The sequence below is a fragment of the Pongo pygmaeus genome, chromosome 17 (assembly GCF_028885625.2).
Source record: "Pongo pygmaeus isolate AG05252 chromosome 17, NHGRI_mPonPyg2-v2.0_pri, whole genome shotgun sequence".
Classification (NCBI taxonomy): domain Eukaryota; kingdom Metazoa; phylum Chordata; class Mammalia; order Primates; family Hominidae; genus Pongo; species Pongo pygmaeus.
The window spans coordinates 28,068,520-28,090,716 of record NC_072390.2 but is presented as its reverse complement, the minus strand read 5'-3'; the positions used below and the strand labels follow the sequence as shown (position 1 = coordinate 28,090,716).

Sequence of the window (22,197 nt, the reverse complement as noted above, 5' to 3'; positions counted from 1 at the left end):
CTTCTGCCTCAGCCTCCCAAGTAGCTGGGACTACAGGTATGCACCACCACTCACAGCTAATTTTTGTATTTTTATCAGATTCGGGGTTTCACCATGTTGGCCACGATGGTCTCAAGCTCTTGACCTCGTGATCCGCCCACCTCAGCCTCCCAAAAGTGCTGGGATTACAGGCATGAGCCACCCCGCCCGACCAGAAGCATTTTTAAAATGCAAATGATAGGACCCCCACCCCAGACCGGACACACTATAATCCCTGGGAGTAAGACCTGGGTATTGATATTATTGAAATTTAATGTGCAGCCCACAGAGGGAACTTCTGTGTCACTGTTTAAGTCTGCTCTTCTGACACACACAGAAGTGCTGGCCAAGCAGGTGACTCTGAGTTCTCCGTGGAAGAAAGGAAGCCTAAGGGAAACAGCCACCCACCAACAGTGGCATATGATGTAGAAGCTGACCCCGCACCTCTAATAAAGCAGCCAGCCAGTGCTGCACGCCTCTGCCGCTCCTCCCCCGCTTTCCTCGGCCCATGACCTGGCCTACTCATTTCACCCCTAACTTACATGAATATGAGCAAGCAGAACGTAGATGGCAATGTCCACTCCTATGACTTTAACTCCTTACTTGATCATCATTTCTTATGGAGAAAACGCCTTTTTTTTTTTTCTTGAGACGGAGTCTCACTCTGTAGCCCAGGCTGAAGTGCAGTGGCGTGATCCCGGCTCACTGCAAGCTCCGCCTGCCGGGTTCAGGTCATTCTCCTGCCTCAGCCTCCCGAGTAGCTGGGACTACAGGCGCTCACCACCACGCCCGGTTAATTTTCTGTATTTTTAGTGGAGACGGAGTTTTACCTTGTTAGCCAGGATGGTCTCCATCTCCTGACCTCGTGATCCGCCTGCCTCGGCCTCCCAAAGTGCTGGGATTACAGGCGTGAGTCACCGCCCCCGGGCAGAAAACTCCTTTTGATATATGCACTTTTCAGTTCCTTGGACTTCAAAAACAAATACACTAAGAATGCCAAGAAGTGTCCTCGATTCACAGTGAGGAAGGCAGCCGAGAATAGGGCTCTCCAGACACACTACCTTTGAACATCCTTGACCCAGGGCCTGGAAGAGTGGAGGTCCCAAAGTGTCTTCAGTGCATGGATGAATGAGTGAATAAATGAATGAGCAAGTGCATGAAAAAAAATTTAAAAACTGAATAGAAATGACAATACTCCTATAAGGAAATACTGTTCTCCTCTCCAATGAGGTGTTAACTCTTTAAAATGTTAACTCTCTCAGTGGCTCACACCTGTAATCCCAGCACTTTGGGAGGCCAAGGCGGGCAGATCACGAGGTGAGGAGATTGAGACCGTCCTGGCTAACATGGTGAAACCCCGTCTCTACTAAAAATACAAAAAATTAGCCGGGCGTGGTGGCGGGCGCCTGTAGTTCTACTCTGGAGGCTGAGGCAGGAGAATAGCGTGAATCCGGGAGGCGGAGCTTGCAGTGAGCCAATATCGCGCCACTGCACTCCAGCCTGGGTGACAGAGCGAGACTCCATCTCAAATACAAAAAAAAAAAAAAAAAAGAAAAAGAAAAAATGCTAACTCTCTCAGTGGCTCACACCTCTAATCCCAGCACTTTGGGAGGCCGAGGCGGGTGGATCACGAGGTCAGGAGTTCGAGACAACCCTGACCAACATAGTGAAACCCCGTCTCTACTAAAAATACTAAAATTAGCCAGGCATGGCGGCGTGTGCCTGTAGTTCCAGCTACTCAAGAGGCTGAGGCAGGAGAATCGCTTGAACCTGGGAGGCAGAGGTTTCAGTGAGCCGAGATGGCACCACTGCACTCCACCACTTCAGCCTAGGCAACGGACTGAGACTCTGTCTCAAAAAAATAAATATAAAAATAAAATGCTAAATCCCAGCTAGGCATGGTGGCTCATACCTGTAATCCCAGCACTTTGGGAGGCTGAGGCAGGCGGATCACTTGAGGTCAGGAGTTCAAGACCAGCCCGGCCAACATGGTGAAACCCTGTCTCTACTAAAAATACAAAAATTAGCTGGGTGTGGTGACACGCCACTCTCAGCTACTCAGGAGGCTGAGGCAAGAGAATCCCTTGAACCCGGAAGGCAGAGGTTGCAGTGAGCCGAGACTGTGCCACTGCACTCCAGCCTAGGTGACAGACTGTGTCTCAAAAAAAAAGGCTAACTCCCTTTTAAAGAAAAACACTGTGAGCTTCCAAAAGCATTCATATGTGGATGCATTATCTCCAGTTCTCCCCACTCTAAACTTCTAGAATGAACAAAAGTATGCCCATGAAGCCAGGGGTGAAGTTGCAAAGAATCGGAAAAACTTAGTTTGTACAAAAGCAAAGGTAAAAATGGCAGAGTTGGAGATTCAGATAAAAGGGCTGAAGAGACAAACTGTGGATTTTGAGGGGTGGGGAAAGAGTGCTAGCCCATCACAGGACACAGCAGCAAGGACAGAAAGCAAGCAGTGGCAGGAAGAGTTCTGGAAACAACTATTCAAACCAGAAACCCAAAGGGTCTGCTTGAAGACCAACTGGAAAGGTTCTTGTGCCTCTGGATACAAAATGGGAAAAAGTTTTTTGAAACACAGATTTTGGTTCCTACCCAGATCAAATCAACTGCAATCCATTTGATTGGATGATACAAAGTCTAAGAGGCTGAAGGACCTCATACCCAGAGAGGGGCCAGGGCTGGGTTTGTTATCCAGAGTTCGGGGACCGGCTTTATGGTTGCTTAGGCAACCTGACTACCTGTGGGGAGTTCCTCGGTGTTACTGCCCTCCGGCTACTAATGACCCAGGTTTTAACGCTAGAACCCCTCTGGAGTTGTCTGTGGATTCAAAGAAATGCTGGGAGCTAATGTTTTGATCTTCGAAACAGAAATGTCCCTTCTTTTTGACACTGGCTCATGCCATTCTGGACCAGCCATTCAAAAGGGGACCGGATGGCAACTTTGGCTGAGTGGGAACCCCAATTTATCACAAAATACAATGCAGATTCAGAAGTGAGACAGTTGAAACAGGCCATCACATCGAGGCTGTCCTGGGGTTGGTATATTGCAGCCTGTGCATGAGTGGTCAGGTTAGGTTTTCAGTGGGAAACGGGAGTACATTTCAGGTGAGAGAGTCATGTAACCAAATCGCACAGCTGCAAGTCAATATACCACGTGCAGTTAGACAGGAAGGAGACCCCTACAATGGAAGCTAATAGTTCAGCTACAGAAAGGTGTGGAGAAGGGCAGGGTGACTGAACTTGGAGGGATCACTGAGGGCCATAGCAGGTGGGCAAGAGCTGAGGGAGCACATTATGAAGGCGGTATTTTGGCGGGGTTACTCTAACTGCAGTGTGGGACTAGATTAAATGAAAGGACACAAGCTAGCATCAGAGACCCAATAAAAAGCAGCCGGCTGGCCGGGTGCGGTGGCTCACGCCTGTAATCCCAGCACTTTGGGAGGCCAAGGCGGGTGGATCACAAGGTCAGGAGATCGAGACCATCCTGGCCAACATGATAAAACCCTGTTTCTACTAAAATACAAAAATTAGCAGGGTGTAGTGGTGCGCACCTGTGGTCCCAGCTACTCCGGAGGCTGAGGCAGAAGAATCGCTTGAACCCAGGAGGCAGAGGTTTCAGTGAGCCGAGATCATGCCACTGCACTCCAGCCTGGGCCACAGAGCGAGACTTCATCCCCCCCACCACAAAAAAAAAAAAAAAAAAAAAGCGGCTGGTTACACTATAGCAGCTGGTTTAGAGGCTGGTGGCATTTGCAGTGGTAACAGAGAGAAACTAAAACAAAAAGATCAGGAAGTTTTTCAAGGAAAGAAACAAAATTAAGACAGACAGTTTGGATAAGGGGATACAGAAAAAGAAAAACAGAAAAGGAAATGAAGCCTAGGTAACCAAAAGTGCCAAGAACAGGAGATACAGGGAAGGCAGCCATCTGGAGAAAGAACAAATTCCTTGTCCTGAGCTGGAGATAACAAGATTCCACTTGTTGTGGGTAAAATTCTGTCATTACCAAAAGGTTGGAAGACATTTAAATGTTTGGTGTAGGCTGGACATGGTGGCTCATGCCTGTAATCTCAGCACTTTGAGAGGTTAAGGCAGGCGGATCACTTGAGATCAGGAGTTCAAGACCAGCCTGGCCAACACGGCAAAACCCCATAACTACTAAAAATATAAAAATTAGCCTGACGTGGTGGTGGGTGCCTATAATCCCAGCTACTCAGGAGGCTGAGGCAGGAGAATTGCTTGAACTGGGAGGCAGAGGTTGCAGTCAGCAGAGATTGAGCCACTGGATACCAGCCTGGGCAACAGAGACTCCATGTCAAAGGAAAAACAAAGAAAAAAGTATGGTGTACCATAATCAACTGTGGTGTGAGGGTTTTTTTTTCCCTCCCCCCACTTCTAATTGTTTTATTTTAACTAAAAATCATCTGCTAAATTTAAGCATCTTCTTTAACACTGCTATTGTCATAGAGAATCTCCTGAAGTTCTGGCAGGAAACTATGGAGCAATGGAACAAGATGCAGGAAATACTTTCGGGAATGAGAAAAGATGGCACTTTCCATAAATACTCATTGATCTAAATTTTGACATTCCCACCAGCAATACAGGAGGATCTCTGGCACAAGAATGTCAGTCATACTGCCTGCTGGGCCAGCAGATCAGACTTCAAAGATAACTTCTGGAATGAAGAGATTCAAACTTCTAATGGCTGATTTAAAAAAAAAATGTGCACACACACTGAAGTCACACTGGTGATTTCACAGTGGTCTTTCTCCGCCACCATTTCTGAATTAACACTTCGAGATAAATGCTTACCTAGGCAAGAATGTTATCTACCCAAGCTGATTTGGAATCTCTCTGCCTCCATTGTCTGCCTCCTGCCCCCAAGCAAGATGAGGAACAAGTTAACCCAAAGAAAGCTCTCCTGAGCCAGCCTTGAGAAAACAAAGACACAAGTGGGAAGATTCTGTGCTATTTATTATCAAATGGTTACTCTGGGCACTGTCAAGCCCAGTATAAAGGACATGAAAATACAATGAACCCAGCTATCGTGTGGCATTTTATGCGAAATAGCTGCCTGACAGACATGTTCCAACAGAACCAAAGTTCATGACCTTAACTAAATTACTGCTATGAAGGGTTTTTTCTCCTCATTAATTTTGCAATGCCTTGGTTTATTCAATTGTCCATGGATGCATATTGATATTTTAGAAATAAAACAAGTAAAATAATTAATTGCAAACTTGTAAATAACTACATATATCATTCTTAGGAGACGACAGTTTATCTGGTTCATCCAAACATTTCTGAGGAATGTAACGAAAAACTTCAGCTAAGGTCTAAGTTCCAGAGTTCTGTCCAGTTGCTATCAATTAATTTCTATATTCAAGGTATAGACTTAACTTATTCATTAGAAATTTTTTTAAATAAAGATTTTCTGTGCCTGCCATAGTGTTCCAGTAATAAGTCATACTTACTGGTCAATACATTAACTTATCCTTAACATGTAATAGAACTGTTCTCAAACTCAACTTCTCTATATCATAAATCTTAAAATTCTAAAATATATTTTTAAAAATTCTCTATGGCTTAAAAATAGCTTATTAATACTATAGTAAACAATACTTTTAGAAGTAGTACAATGCCATGAAATCAATCAAGTTTTTAAACCCAAAAGATCTAGGAAACACTGCTCTAACAATACCTTTCTGTCAAAGCCCTACTTGGAAGGACAAGTTGTAAGGTGAAAAGTTTGCAAGTACATACATTTACTAAGTGATGTGTTAATATCCTGCACAAGGTCCAGTAAAGAAGTTAGTATGAGGGGAGGGCAGTGGACAGAGGGATACTGTTCCATGCATCCATGTTTTGTCAGAAAATCACTGGTGTCCCTCTTACACTAATAGGGAAGAAGTAGATTTTATGATGTAGCTTGCTTTTGAAAGTTACCTGAAGAAACATCTTTAGACGCCTACCCAAAAAACTAAAGCCAGTGGTTACCTCAAAAGAGAGTAAAAAAAGCCAAGTCTTAACTTTTTTCTACCTATAGTGCCTTTTGCATTTTATACCATAAATGTGGATTATCTATTCAAAAAAATATATATATACACACACGTATATGTATTGTGTATATATATACACATGTATATGTATTGTGTGTGTATATATATATATATATATATATATACACACACTTTTTTTTTTTTTTTGAGACAGAGTTTCACTCTTGTTGCCCACGATCTCGGCTCACTGCAACCTCCGCCTCCAGGGTTCAAGCGATTCTCCTGCCTCAGCCTCCCGAGTAGCTGGGATTACAGGCGCCCGCCGGCACACCTGGCTAATTTTGTATTTTTGGTAGAGATGGGGTTTCTCCATGTTGGTCAGTCTGGTCTTGAACTCCCGACCTCAGGTGACCCACCTGCCTCAGCCTCCCAAAGTGCTGGGATTACAGGCGTGAGCCACTGCGCCCAGCTATTCAAAATATTTTTAAAGTTACTTGATTCCTAAATAAAGATGTTCATTTTAACTTAGCTCAACAACAAGAAGTGGCTACTAACTGCTAGAAACACTGCAAAGCAATGAACAAGCAGATATGAATAAAGCAGTCTCTGCCCTTGACAAGCCCGAGAGAGAAGGTGAGACAGATAAGCAAGCCAATTATTAGCCCCATGACAGGCAAGACAATAGCATTGAGCCGGGAAAGCCCTGTGAGTATAGGGAAGGTTGTCTAACAAATACTTCAGCAGACAGAGAGCTGGGAAGATTTTCCAGGGTTCTTTAGAACCCAAATGGAAGATGTGTCCAGCACTTAATAGCCCATGCGCCAAGAAACACTAGTTAGCTACAAATAGGTGCAGGCGTGTCCCAGATAATGCCTCTCAGCTCTGAGACAGCAGGCCAGCTGGGGTCCCAGCCTCCTTGCTTTAACCCCAGTGTGATGCAGCAGGACACTGTCATTTTGTGCATCTTATAAAGTGAGGGGTTTGGGGCACATAATCTAAACTTGTAAGGTGGGCCCAGGAGAGGGATGTGGAGTGAAAAGGGCACACCTTGGAAGAAGACCACTTGCTTAAACACGAAGGAAAGTAAGTCACATTGGGGAACATTAAGTAATTTGATAAAGAAACGGTGAGAAATGGGAAGAATTTTAAACAAGAGTAGGAGCGGTTATTGAGATGGTGTTTCTAGAAACATCACAGTGATGGCACTGCTGAGGAGGGAGAACAGGTGAGGCTGCTGGCCTGCTGAGTGAACCATCACACTATTTCCTGAGAAAAACAAACAACCTGAGAAAAACAAACCATTCCTAAGTCTAGCCAGCAGCCAGAATAAAAAATGGGAAAGAGGCCAGGTGCCGTGGCTCATGCCTGTAATCCCAGCACTTTGGGAGGCCGAAGTCGGTGGATCACGAGGTCATGAGATCGAGACCATCCTGGCTAACACAGTGAAACCCTGTCTCTACTAAAGAATACAAAAAATTAGCCAGGCATGGTGGCGGGCGCCTGTAGTCCCAGCTACTTGGGAGGCTGAGGCAGGAGAATGGCGTGAACATGGGAGGCGGAGCTTGCAGTGAGCCGAGATCGAGCCACTGCACTCCAGCCTGGGCGACAGAGCGAGACTCCGTCTCCAAAAAAAAAAATGGGAAAGAGACTGCACAGATTTTCAGGAGGTAAAATCAACAAGTCTCAATGACCAAATGAATTTCAGCAATGAAAGAGAGATGATGTCCTGGATGATAAGCAAGTACAGTAGGCATAACAGTAATAACCATCATGCACTGAGTACCTATGACACGCCCTACACTGTGCTAATATTTTTCACATATTATTTAATCATATCAATGCTATCCATTTTATAGATAGAAAGCTGACATTCAGAGAAGTTAAGAAACTTAGCCATGGCCATAGCTAATCAAAGTGACAGGTCTGGCATTTGAGCCCAAGACTATTTGATTCCAAATCCAGACTCCAAATTTCTAAACAATTATGCATTTTGGAGAATATAGTTTAAAAATATATAGTTCTTAATAAAATAGTAACAGTGATGAACATAAATAAACTTGCTTGTTGAGGCTTAACCCTGTACTAGGTACTGGTCTAAGAACTTTTCTCACATTATTTCATTTAATCATTAACATCCCTTCCAGATAGGCACTATTATTATTCCCATTTTACAGATAGTGAAACTAAAATACAGGTTATGTCCCCAATTTGCCATAGCTAGTAAAGCCAGATAATTAAACACCTGAAGCTTAAAGATAGAGCTTGTGTTATTTCCCCATAACAATTTACTGTACATGAAAATGAATATCCATAGGATTTTATGAATGAATTAGTATAAAACGGTAGGGTGTTTCAAGGATCACTGCCCTGAAATAAATGGTCCCAGAAACATTTTATATGAGTTTATAAAGCAGTGCAATTATAAAGCAGTGGCACAAGACACTAAAGATCAGTATATGTATTTATTCTAACATTCTTGTTGCATTTGAATTCTCAAACACGCTAGATTAACTACAGATGTAGGCTTCATATTTAATGTCTGGAAAAGAAGAGGGAAAAAAAGAATGGACTAAAGTCCAGGCTATGCAGGAGGTGGGCAGTGAGGCTTCTATTACACATACCCTTGTTTCCAACTGCTACAATCAATATTTTTCATGGGCCCTTAGTTAGAGAATACAGCAACAGAAAAGAAAAATGCACCTTTGAAATCCATTCAGGCATGCACACTTTACTGTGGAACACATACTTGCTAAATTTGAATACTATATCATATGTGAGAATGAAGTGAATATTCTTTTACTCGTAGATTTTTTTCTGTACTTAGAATTGTCTATTGTAGAAAAAAAGAAGGGATGGTTTCCAACAAAAGTGATGAAGCAATTGTAATTTTATGTGATTGTCAGCTATGAATTTAACACATTATTTTTACAAACACAATACATCCTATTCAATACTTAGGAGGAGCTCACTTGAAACTCATTATATTTCAAAGGACAGTGAGCCATCAGGTCTATGAGCTGTAAGGTAACCCAGAGAGACTGCAGAAGTGACAGGGAACATCTAACAATCTGAATGTCAATAGATAATAAGTTATTTTAAAAAATAACACCAGACAACTAACTAGCAGGTGATTTGCAGGTCACGATTATTGTATTATCACCAAAACACACAACTTTACTAATCATTCATGCTATTCATGGGGCACAAAATGGTTTCTTAAAAAAAAAAAAAAAAGGCCGGGCGCGGTGGCTCACGCCTGTAATCCCAGCACTTTGGAAGGCCGAGGAGGGCTGATCACGAGGTCAGGAGTTCCAGACCAGCCTGGCCAATATGGTGAAACCCTGTCTCCATTAAAAATACAAAAAAAAAAAAAAATAGCCGGGCGTGGTGGCACGCGCCTGTAGTGCCAGCTACTCGGGAGGCTGGGGCAGAAGAATCATTTGAACCCTGGAGGCAGAGGTTGCAGTGAGCCGAGATGGCGCCACTGCACTCCTGCCTGCAGCCCAGAGACAGCAAAAAAAAAAAAAAAAATCAAAATTGCTCAAGGAGGCTAGTTAGGAAGGGTGAGGGTTGGTGGGGTGCGGAAGGCAAAAAGGCAAACAGGGAATGCGATATGAAACATTAAAGGGCTCCTGCCCTGGGAGGTTTTCCGCAGCATCTCAAAGCAGGAAAGGCCCCATGAGGTCCCACTTTCTCCAAAAACCACTCATAACCGCCAGGCCAAGTGCCAAGCCCCGAGGGGCCAGGACAACCTTCAGGCCATCTCCTCAGTCTAAGACTTTCAATTTCGGGGAACAATAAGCTGAGGCAAGCTGCTCTTTCTCTACCCTGTGGGAAACCGGGACTTGTTCACTTTCAGCAGTCTGATAGACAGGAGTCCCCTCGCAATCCTTTAAGGCTCCTCTCCCTCCCCAAAGGCTCCTTTCTTCTGGCTGATAACTATGTAAATTCCCTCTTCCCAGCCCGGCTCTGCGCAGCAGACTCGCAGCTATTCAATGCTGCGTTTCCAGCTCCGGTCCAGTGCTTCCATGATGAATGCTTGAATGAATGAGATGGTCGCGTTTCTGCAGAGCTCACAACTCAGCACAATGCCCAAACACACGTTTCCCACGAGGGCACTGCAAATTCCGCCCACTACTTTTGACTCGTACTTTTTTTTTAAATGAAGTTTGTATTCGTGGGAATACGCCCATTGTCATGTGCTGCATACATTAAGATGTTTTCAACAAATATTTGTGACTGCCTAGCCAACACGAAGCCACGCTGCGAAGACAGCTCTAGGGGTGGCGTGGAGGACTGGGGTTGTCCCCCAAAAGGGAAAAGAATTCTTTCTTTCTTTCTCTTTCTCTCTTTCTCTTTCTTTTCTCTTTCTCTCTCTCTTTCTTTCTTCTCTCTCTCTCTTTCCGCCCGCCCGCCAGCAAAAACAGAAAATGAAAATTCGCTGAGTTTCTCTTCTGAATCCTTGCAACGCGCATGCAAGGTGCTCCCTTCTCCGCCGGTCCCTCGCCCCGGCGCGCCCACGGTCAAACCCGCGCGGTGAATGAGCGGGTTTGGCCATTTCGCCGATTGCACAAAGAGCGCGGGTCGGGAAGGCGCATCAGTGCCCTGGACGCCGCCTGCGGGTCCCCCTGCCCGGGACGGCTGGCTAGGGGCGCCCTTCTCGCCGCGTCTCTCCCCACTAGCCCGCTTGGCTGCCAGGGGCCCCTAGGAATCCGCCCTTTGCCGGCCGCGGCGACCCAGCTTGCGCAGCCGGACAATGAGGACGAGCTCTTTCCCCATTCATCCCCCGCGCCCGACCAACAGCCCCGCCACCCCCGCCCGCGCAGCCGGGGCACTAAAAGCAACCCCCCGCGCCCCGCTCCGGGCGCCCCGCTCTCGCTACCCCCAGCACTGCTCGCGTAGATGGCGTTCCTGGGTCGCGAAGTCCCGCAAAAGCCAGAGGCGAGGCTGGACGACCCCCGAAGACCGAGGAGGTTAAAGCCTAAGACTGCGAAGAGCGGGCAGCGTCCGCCAGGAGCGGCGTCCCCATCCAGCCCTCCCCGGCAGGCGCGGGAGACCCACGTGGCCGAGGCACCCACTCCGAGGTGGATCAGGATGCGCGCCCGGACTCCAGCAGCCCCAACGCGACGGGCTTTGTCCGCGGCCGCCTCCGCCCGCCAACCTGCGGGGGACAGGGACCCGAGGACCCAGGGACCCGGGCCGGGCTCACCTCTCTGCTGGCACCGCGCGACGCTACACAGCAGCAAGGCCAGGCCCAGGACCCACGCGCCGGCCCAGCGCATCTCGCCTCCGCCGCCGCTCGGTGGGTCTGGTGAGAAAGCCGCGCGCCCGCCTGGAACGCTCTGCGGGACGCGAGTCGGCGCTGCCCTGGCCCCGCCGCTCCTGGAGTCCTGCGGCCCCTCCCTCCAGCCGCCCTCGGACACACCCCTCGGCTGCGCCCCGCCCCGCCCCGGCCTGGCCCCGCCACCCAGACCCCTCCCCTGGGGGCGCCCGGCTTGGCCTCCGGGACCCGGCGCACGCGGACCCCAGGTCGGGGAGGCCGGGCTGACCGCGGCCGCCGCCCGGGCTCCGGGTAGGAGGTGGGCAGAGAAGGTGGGCTAAGGGGAGGAGAAACTGGGCTGCGGGGGTCCGGGAGGGTGGATTCCGAGAAACTATGTGCCCTGCTGACCCTGCCCGCCCCGCCGCGGCCCCGCAGTCCCCGGGCCAGGACCCACGCGCCCCTGCCAGGAGCTGGGCGAGAGGCGACCCCTCGGGACGCCACCCAGGCTCGGCCGACCCGCCGCCCTTTCTGCCGTGGGCAGAGGACTTGAGGATTTTTTCTGAAAATGAGTTGCAACTTGTTCCCGACTTTGTTTGCCTAAAGAAGGCAAGGTCACTTGGAGTTAATTATTATGATTAGATACCCTTACCGCTGGTGAGAGAGGACGCACTCCTGACACGCAACTTCAACTGCTTTGTTATTATAATTATTATTATTTTTAAACTATGTCTGGTCCCCGTTAAAGAATTTTTAATTTCCTCTGATTTTTTTTTCTATCAAAAGTATTGGCTGGGTGCAGTGGCTCACGCCTGTAATTCCAGCACTTCGGGAGGCCGAGGCGGGTGGATCACTTGAGGTCAGGAGTTCGAAACCAGCCTGGCCAACATGGTGAAACCTCGTCTCTACTAAAAACATACAAAAATTAGCCGGGTGTGGTGGCCCGCGCTTGCAGTCCCAGCTACTTGGGAGGCTGAGGCAGGAGAATTGCTTGAACCCGGGAGTGGAAGTTTGCAGTGAGCTGAGATCACACCAGCTGCACTCCAGCCTGGGCGACAGAGCGAGACTCTGTCTCAAAAAAAAAAAAAAAAAAGTATTCATAACACTTTGCAGATTTCACATTTTCTCAATATAAATATACAGGGACAATATCTCATTATCATCCCACGATCTTAGTTTGCAGGGGTTTTTTTTCTTGATAGGAAGATAATTTCTTCTCACTTGTGTGAATCGATTTGATAACTCTATCAATTCCTGTTTTGCTGAAGACACTTCCTTACACATCTAGTGAGTAGAACTTAGTTATAGTACTTAGCCATCGATTAATTTTTAAAAATCATGGAACAAAATGATAGTTTGGCCGTTTTAAAAGGATGCAATATAGTTCAGTGAATACTCCATACAGTACTAAATTTAAAATGCAGACGTTCTTAACTATTAAAATGTTACTAAGTATTTAATTATTAAATAAGTAAACAGTATTTAATAAATGATCAAATATTATAGTATTAGGCACATAGCTATTAAAATGCAGAATTATAAGCATTTATGCACTGAAATAACTGCACACACAGACCTAGCATTCATATAGATTATCTTTTGGGATCATCACAGCTCTATGAGATGCTTGCCGAGGGGTAAGGAAGTGAGTTCTCAGTGTCAGCAAATGTCTGGTCTAGAGCTAGACCCCAGGTCTGGTTTCTAGTCCATAGTCCTTTACAACACCACGCTGAAATCACAGAGGATGTTGATCAAAAGCAAACTGGAGGGCCGGTTTCAAAAGCAAACTTGGAGGCGGTGGCTAACGCCTGTAATCCCAGCACTTTGGGAGGCCGAGGAGGGTGGATCAGCTGAGGTCAGGAGATCGAGACCATCCTGGCTAACACGGTGAAACCCCGTGGCCGGGGGGTGGTGGCAGGCGCCTGTAGTCTCAGCTACTCGGACTCATCTCCAGCTGAGACAGGAGAATGGTGTGAACCCGGGAGGTGGAGCTTGCAGTGAGCCAGGATCGCGCCACTGCACCCCAGCCTGGGCAACAGAGCAAGACTCCGTCTCAAAAAAAAAAAAAAAAAAAAACCCACACTGGAGGAATCACAAGGCATGTCCCCATATTCTGGGTCTCCCCATATCCTGGGTTCCTAGAAATTCAGGCAGGAGATTGATGGGAACTTATCTTTGAACTGCAAGCAAGGATCTCACATGTGTAAATTCAAGGGAGGCAAGCGGTCAGCACCTCTGGGGAGTAAATAGGAAGCACCAAAAGTTGCAAATTGGCACTATTTATCACTGCTCAAAATTAAGCAGAAAAGATTTCAATGAAAAGAATTCAGAACAAACTTGGATAAAATGCAGCAGTAAAAATGTCATAATTCTATACATCTTCTAAAAACCCTGCAGTACAAATTTTTCCAATCTTTAGCATGCTTGGAAAATATCTAAATTACCTAGAGCACCATGAAAGTGCAGGGCTGGCTTGTTCAAGTTGAAAATGAGTATAACAAGAATGCTCACATTTTGTGAGAAAGTAAAAATTCAACTCAACTGGACACAAAAAGATCCTTGCTTCAAAGTCACCTATAAATAATGAACAATTGAAAATGCCTAAATGTCAAGCAATAGTTTAAATGGTTAAGTACTTTATAAATCAATGTGACAGGCTATTATGTAGCTACTTTTGAATTGTGAAACTCTGCAATGAAAAACAACTCATATGTTAAGAAATGCAAAATTCCAAATAACATAGTCATTCTGATTGCAGTTATGTGTATAAAATAAGCACATGTGACCAGGAGTGGTGGCTCAAGCCTGTAATCTCAGCACTTTGGGAGGCCAAGACTAGCAGATCACCTGAGGTTAGGAGTTTGAGAGCAGCCTGGTCAACATGGTGAAACCCCATCTCTACCAAAAATACAAAAATTAGCCGGGTGTGGTGACGGATTCCTGTAATCCCAGCTACTCGGGACACTGAGGCAGGAGAATTGCTTGAACCCGGGAGGCGGAGGCTGCAGTGAGCCGAGATCATGCCATTGCACTCCAGTCTGGACAACAAGAGCAAAACTCCATCTCAAAATAATAATAATTTTTAAAAAGCACATGTGCAAACAAGGAACTAGAAAACCAACATACAGAAGTAAACAGTTTTGTTCAGGTGGTCAGAAGATGGGTAGAGGTATGGATGTTTTAGATAGTGAAGAAAAGCTCAGGCTGGGCTCAGCGATGGTTCACATTGTTCCCCCATGCTTACTAGCAGTGACATCTTGGGCAAGTTCCTCATCTGTGAAATAGAGATAGCAATGGTGCCTACTTCATTCATTCAATAAACATTTTTTAAGTGGCTGCTAAGTGCCAGTGCTAGGGATACACCATGAAATGAGAAAGACATATGACATTTCCCACCATGTGGAGCGTGCAGTCTGATGGTTAAGGCGGAAAAAAGAAAAAATAATCATAAATTTAATAAGTGCCATCAAGGAAATATCTGGTTACTAAGATAAAGAATGGGAGGACCAGGTACCGATTGGGCAGTTTGGGAAGGTTTTGCTAAGAAGGCTTATTGTATGGTGGGGCGCGGTGGCTCACACCGGTAATCCCAGCACTTTGGGAGGCCAAGGCGGGTGGATCACAAGGTCAGGAGATCGAGACCATCCTGGCTAACATGGCGAAATCCCATCTCTACTAAAAATACAAAAAATTAGCTGGGCGTGGTGGCGGGCGCCTGTAGTCCCAGCTACTCAGGAGGCTGAGGCAGGAGAATGGCGTGAACCCGGGAGGCGGAGCTTGCAGTGAGCCGAGATCAGGCCACTGCTCTCCAGCCTGCATGACGGAGCAAGACTCCGTCTCCAGAAAGAAAAAAAAAAAGAAGGCTTATTGTAAGCATTAAATGAGCCAATGTATGGAAGTCACCAGCACTCTGCCTTGCACATGTCAAATGATAATAAAGATGAATGAATTCTTTTTTTTCTTTTTCTTTTTTTTCTTTCTTTTCTTTTCTTTTTTTTCTTTTTCTTTTTTCTTTTCTTTTTTTTTTTTTTTTAGACAGAATGTCTCCTAGACAGAATGTCTCCACCTAGGCTGGAGTGCAGTGGCATGATGTTGGCTCACTGCAGCCTCAACCTCCTGAGCTCAATGGTAGACCACCTCAGCCTCTTGAGCTCTTGAGTAGCTGGGACTACAGGCGCACACTGCCACACTCAGCTAATCTTTGTATTATTATTTTGATTACTTTTCTTTTTGGGGGGCAGAGATGGGTTTTGCCATGTTGTCCAAGCTGGTCTTGAACTCCTGAGCTCAAGTGATCTGCCCACCTCAGCCTCCCAAAGTGCTGGAATATGAATTCGTATTTCAGTAATTTCACTAATAATATTATATTTTTTAACATAAAAAAAGCTTAATTATGACCATTTTCAAAACCAGGGCTCACACAGGCTGAGCTAAATTGGAGCTTTCAAATCCCTTGGGTGATCCTGTTGAAATCCAGATTCTAGTTCAGTAGTTCTGGGTTGGAGGCCTGAGTTCCCGCATTTCTAACAAGCTCCCCATGACTCTGATGCTGCGGATAGGCAGAGCACATCTTGAGCAGCACATAGCTTGCTTTCTTGGTCTCCATCTTGTCTGCAAATTGAAATCAGTGGAGGAATTTAAAAAATACTGATTCTGGTTTCCGCCCCGAGAGATTATGATTCAATTGGTATGGGGTACAGCTTGGACATCTAGATATTTCTAACGATCTCCAGGTAATTCTAATGTGAAGCAAAGTTTCAGAAACACAGCTAGACTGACCTGCTCCTGCATGTAGAAAATCCAGATTCTGGTCATTGGTGGCTGAGCAGGCTGGGGGAGCCACATTCTGAGTGTGGTCACTCTGGCCTGGCAAGAAGCCTGGCCTGGCAAGTGTTTTTCCTCGTATCCTGACACCCACATAGCAGGGATCCAGCGACGGTGCCCAGAATACGGGACAGGACTGTTTCTCTGGAGAGTTAGTACAAGCAAGGCTGCCTCTTAGTTCTAAAGGAACTGAGATACAAGGCAGAGACTTGGGCACAGGAGCATCACACCAGGATCCAGGCAGGAGGCCTGGATGTAAAGCTAGGGGCTTGGTTACAAGGATAGAGGCAAGAGGTCAGTTACTAGAATTGGTTATGGTGTCAGAGTCTGATCTAGAACAAAGTTAGAGGGGCTGACCATAGGAAAAGCTCCTTAAGGTCTCATGGCTAGAAATAAGGTGGTTGAGACCCTTTGCTTTAGGCAGGAGTGAGGGCTGGAAGGACTAGCAGTCAATGAAGGCAAATTGGAGGTGGGAGGCAAAAATGGTCCCTCAAAGGTGCATGTCCCATGTCCTAATGGCTGGAACCTGGAAATACATTATATTACGTGACAAAAGGCACTTTGCAGATGTGATTAAATAAGAGTCTTAAGATGAGGAGATTATCTAGTATTCGCCAAGCGGACTAATGTAATCAGTAGAAGTCTTCATAAGTGAAAGAGAGAGTAGGAGAGGAAGACTCAGTGATTCAATGTGAGAAGGACTCAACCAGCCATTGCTGGCTTTGAAGATGGGAGTGGGGATCATGAGTCCTGGAATGTGAGCAGCTTCTAGATCCTGGGAAGGCAAGGACACAGATCTTCCCCTAGAGCCTCCAGAAAGAGCCAGCTGTAAGGACACCTTGAGTTTGCCCAGGTGAAACCCATTTTGGACTTTGGAATTCCGGAACTATAAGATAACAATACAAATTGTATCTTATAGTTTGTATTGTTTTATGTCAAGAAGTGTGTGATAATTTGTTACAGTAGCAGTAGGGAACTAATACATTAGGCAAAGACTACTCCCAGGAAGCAAGTGGAGATGAAGTTAGGGGGAAAAATGAGTATCTATATTAGGATTGAAGTAGAGCCTGAAGATTCTATTTGTGCCCGTGATAAAGAGCAGAAGACGGAAGAATTTGAAAGAATTACCTGAAATACTGGAAAAAAGAGAAGAATAGAGGTCTCAGAGGATAGCAGTGGAGAACATGGCGTCTGGGGAGGGACAAAATTGCTATTCATGAGGTTTATAAGCTTTGGTTTTCATGCAAGTTGTGCCATAAACTCTGGGAACAATTTGGACAAAGTGGCTATAAAGTGATAGGCAGAACTCTGTTTATAGCCCTAGGTAACAGACTGCTATTTGCCTCCCAAAATCCAGGCTCCTGTTCTTCTGAGCACTTAGTCACCCAGGTAAGTCACCAGGTGGGCACTGCATTGCCAGCCTGCCTCAAAGCTAGGTTTAAATCTGTATTAGTCTGCCCAGGCTGCTGTAACAAAATATCACAGGCTGGGAGGCTTAAACAAAAGAAACTTATTTTCTTATAGTTCTGGAGGCTGAAAGTCCCAAATCAAGGTCTGGCAGCATTCAGTTTCTGGTGAGGGCTCTCTTCCTGGCTTGCAGGCAGCCACCTTCTCACTGTGACCTCATGTGGTGGAGACAAAGAGCAAGCTTTCATAAGTGTCTCTTCTTACAAGAAAACAAATCCTATTGGATCAGAGCCCCATTCTTACTACCTCATTTAACCTTAATTACTTTCTCAGAGGTCCCATTTCCAAATTCAGCCACACTGGGGAAAAGTGCTTCAACACATGAATTTGGGGGGAACATAAACATTTGGTCCATCACAAGCTCTGACTAGGTTCAGGTCAACAGGATGTGAGCAGAGGTGAGGTGTGAAACTTGAGGCCCTGCCGACTCAACATGACCTCCTTGCTCCAGACACTGGGTGTGTCCCCTTTCACCTTAAACTGAAGCTCAGATGCTGTTCTGTCATACTCCTTCAACCCCACAAGTGAAGACCACTCCTGGAGGATGGTGAAGCAAGATGAGAGAAAAGTTAATAACTTTATGAAAAAGAGCCATCAGGCCGGGCACTGTGGCTCATACCTGTAATCCCAGCACTTTGGAAGGCTGAGATGGGTGGATCACCTGAAGTCAGGAGTTTGAGACCAGCCTGACCAACATGGAGAAAACTCCTCTCTACTAAAAATACAAAATTAGCCAGGTGTGTTGGTGCATGCCTGTAATCCCAGCTACTCAGGAGGCTGAGGCAGGAGAATTGCTTGAACCTGAGAGGCAGAGGTTGCTGTGAGCCGAGATCGCACCATTGCACTCCAGCCTCGGCAACAAGAGTGAAACTCTGTCTCAAAAAAAAAAAAAAGAAGAAGAAAAGAAAAAAAAAATGAAAAAAATCATCTGGCTGCCTAGACTGCCTAATGGCTGAAAGAGATAAAATAGTATTTGATTTAAGCCATTGTATTTTAGAGTCCTTTAAAAAGGCAACCTAGCCTTACCCTAAAATATCCTATAGCCTGAATAACCAGGCTCTCCATTGTGCAGTTAACAAAAATAAATTGTGATGGCTTTTCAAAAGATTATGTATTTTGAAATAAAAAATAGAAATATATGAAACTTAAATAATGAAGTAGCTACTTCACAAGAGTCAGTTTCAGAAGAAAAGAAAACAAATCTTCCTTCAAAGCTAAATCTTATCCTGAGTGTGTTCTAGGCCTGAGCAGAATGCCTCTAACTAATTCTGAATTTCTTAACTTTGAAATAATTTTGATTTAGATATTATGTTCTCATTTTAATATTTCTCACAAAATTGTTCTTTTTCTGGGTATCCATGGCTTTTCTTTGCCTCAGATATTGTTGCATATCTGCTTCAATGTCAGGGGAATTTTTACTCTTCAAAATCCCATTGCTTTTACTTGTTTTCAAGAGTATAGAACCACGTGAGTAAAACGATTAATATCAGAAGCCTCACATGATTTGCTTGGCCCAGAACTGCCTTATTAAATGAAAACGGGTATCGCCGTTTGATGTAGGCCTTTACCTTCGACAGCATTTCTTAGAGAACATTTTTAATAGAAATTTCCTAGCTTCTCTGTTGTACAGAACATCTGTGGGATGGTCTAACCACATTCCCACTTACTTTCTGAGAATCACCTTCCCGTGGCTCTGTGGTTAGCAGAAGAATATCCAGACCAGGCATGGTGGCGGGCACCTGTAATCCCAACACTTCGTGAGGCTGAGGTGAGTGGATCACCTGAGGTCAGGAGTTCAAGACCAGCCTGGCTAACATGGCAAAACCCCATCTCTACTAAAAATACAAAAATTAGCCAGGGGTGGTGGTGTGCGCCTGTAATCCCAGCTACTCAGGAAGCTGAGGCAGGAGAATCGCTTGAACCTGGGAGGTGGAGGGTGCAGTGAGCCGAGATCATGCCACTGCACTCCAGCCTGGACAACAGAGCAAAACTCCATCTCAAAAACAAAAAAAAAGAAGAATATCCAATTTGCACAACATGACCTTGTCCCTAGGACACTCCGCCCACTCTGACTATCACCCTCTGGCTTGGCAAATCATAGTCACCATCTTAGACCTTTATTTAAGGCAGGGGTTATCTTAGCCTCAGCACCATCTTGGTTTTCAACTCTTCCTTATATCCACATGCCACTAAACTTTCCTCTTTCTTTAACTATTCTGAGTTGGGTTCTTGTCACTTGAAATTGGGTACTAATGCACCTTTTTATATTAATATATCTACCTTCCATTAAGGACCATAGAGAATGTCAGGTAGCATCTGCTTTCTTATTTTTTAGTTAAAACTCTTTTTTTCTTTTGTTAAAGAGATGAGGCCAGACGGACGCGGTGGCTCATGCCTATAATCCCAACACTTTGGGAAGCTGAGGTGGGCGGGTCACCTGAGGTCAGGAGTTAGAGACCAGCCTGGCCAACATAGCAAAACCCCGTCTCTACTAAAAATACAGAAATTAGCCGGGCTTGGTGGGGTGCACCTGTAATCCCAGCTACTTGGGAGGCTGAGGCAGGAGAATTGCTTAAACCCGGGAGATGGAGGTTGCAGTGAGCTGAGATTGTGCCATTGCACTCCAGCCCGGGAGACACAGCGAGACAGCAAGACTCCGTCTGAAAAGAAAAAAAAAAAGGATGAGGCCTTGCTACATTGCCCAAGAGGAAGTGCAGTGGCTATTCACAGTGCAGTCCTACTATTAATCAGCACAGGAGTTTTGACGTTCTCCATTTCCTACCTTGGCCAGTTCACTCCTCCTTAAGCAGACTGGTGGTCCACAACTCCTGGGAGATCACCATACTGCAGTGGAACTTAGTGTGGACACCTGATTGACATAGCACACTCCAGGCCAGAGCTCTTGGCCTCAAGAAATTCTCCTGCCTCAGCCTGTAGTTTAGCTGAGACTACAGGTATGTGCCACGGCACCAGGCAGTGTTTGCCTTTTGACATTTAATCTCTTCTCAAGGGGCTTGTAGTATTTTACATTTACATAACTGAATTTCCAGAGCATAATGTAAAAAATAAATTTAAATAGGATTTAACAAAGATGTTACGCAAGAAAAAGCAGTGGTTAAAAAATACAGGAATCAAACTGCCTGGGACCAAATACCAGCTCTCACATTTACTTGATTGGGTGATTTGTGGAAAATTATTTAACTTTCTTGTCCTCAGTTTACTCACTTTACTATAAAATATTCCCATTTTACTATAAAATGGGAATAAAAATAAGATGTATATCAAAAGGTGAGAATTGAATGACATAATGAACACAAAATTGTTAGCGTAGTCCCGGGCATCAAGTAAACATTCGATAATTAGTGTCTTCTATGATATCATCTTCATCACCATGGGTTAGGAAGAGTGTTGTACAGTTGCCATAAGACGATAATGTTTGGCTCTAATGGAGCTTTTCAACACATGGTTACAAAAGGCAGTTGGACATTTGCAAAGAGATGAACTATTATCTGTCTTCTTATTTATGTAGCAAGAAGCACTAGAGACCCAAAGGGGAGATGTGAGCTAGGAAACGGTATCTCCCTAAAGCCAAGCAGTGGATGGAGGTTACAAGAAAATAGCAACCAGCTATATCAAAAACTAAAAAGACTTTTAACAATTGGTTTTGGCAGGGAATTGGTCCTTAGGGAACTTGGTGGGTGTGTTTTTCTTTTATAGAGGAAGAGGAAGCCAAATTGGAGGGGTCTAGAAGACAGCTGTTCATACGGACATGTAGACAGCATTTGTCCCTAGGACTCTGCAGGACATCCCTGCCTGCTGGGTATCTGTAACAATGCAGCCTTTCAACAGGAAAGTCAGACTTCGAAAGCAAAGTTTCCAACAGTAGCAGCAAATACTAATTTTTTATTTTATTTTTTATGTATTTATTTATTTATTTATTTATTTTTTTGAGATGGAGTCTTACTCTGTCACCCAGGCTGGAGTGCAGTGGTACTATCTTGGCTCACTGCAACCTCCGCTTCCCGGGTTCAAATGATACTCCTGCCTCAGCCTCCCGAGTAGCTGGGACTACAGGCGCGCACCACTCTGCTCAGCTAATTTTTGTATTTTTTTTTTTTAAAGGTGGGGTTTCATTATGTTGGTCAGGCTGGTCTTGAACTTCTGACCTCATGATCCACACGCCTCAGCATCCCAAAGCCACTGGGCCCAGCGCCCACAAATAAGAACTTTATAACTGGACACCAATTATCTAGAAAGTCAGAAATACATGTTTATAAAGATGCTTGTCATTGTGTCATTTGTATTACACTGCTCACTATTATTGGAGCTTCCTTCAGTTTTTTTTGTTTTTTTTTTTTTTGAGACGGAGTCTCGCTCTGTCACCCAGGCTGGAGTGCAGTGGCGTGATCTCGGCTCACTGCAAGTTCTGCCTCCCAGGTTCATGCTATTCTCCAGCCTCAGCCTCCCGAGTAGCTAGGACTACAGGCGCCTGCCGCCAAGCCCGGTTAATTTTTTGTATTTTTAGTAGAGACGGGGTTTCACCGTGTTAGCCAGGATGGTCTCAATCTCCTGACCTTATGATCCGCCCGCCTCGGCCTCCCAAAGTGCTGGGATTACAGGAGTGAG

At 45.4% G+C, this 22,197-nt stretch overlaps 1 protein-coding gene across 2 annotated transcripts in view; it reads right to left on the bottom strand.

The window, feature by feature from the left end:
- The window catches only part of LAMA1 (laminin subunit alpha 1), a 180,859-nt gene extending 169,432 nt beyond the window's left edge, over window positions 1-11,427 (bottom strand). Inside the window, exon 1 of one of the 2 annotated variants that reach the window (XM_054461177.2) lies at window positions 11,233-11,427. In XM_054461177.2, the coding sequence (XP_054317152.2) occupies window positions 11,233-11,305 (73 nt within the window). In that variant the 5' untranslated portion in view covers window positions 11,306-11,427. The remainder of the gene's footprint in view (window positions 1-11,232) is intronic. The other variant, XM_054461178.2, reaches the window with a different exon arrangement.
- Window positions 11,428-22,197: the final 10,770 nt, after the last annotated feature.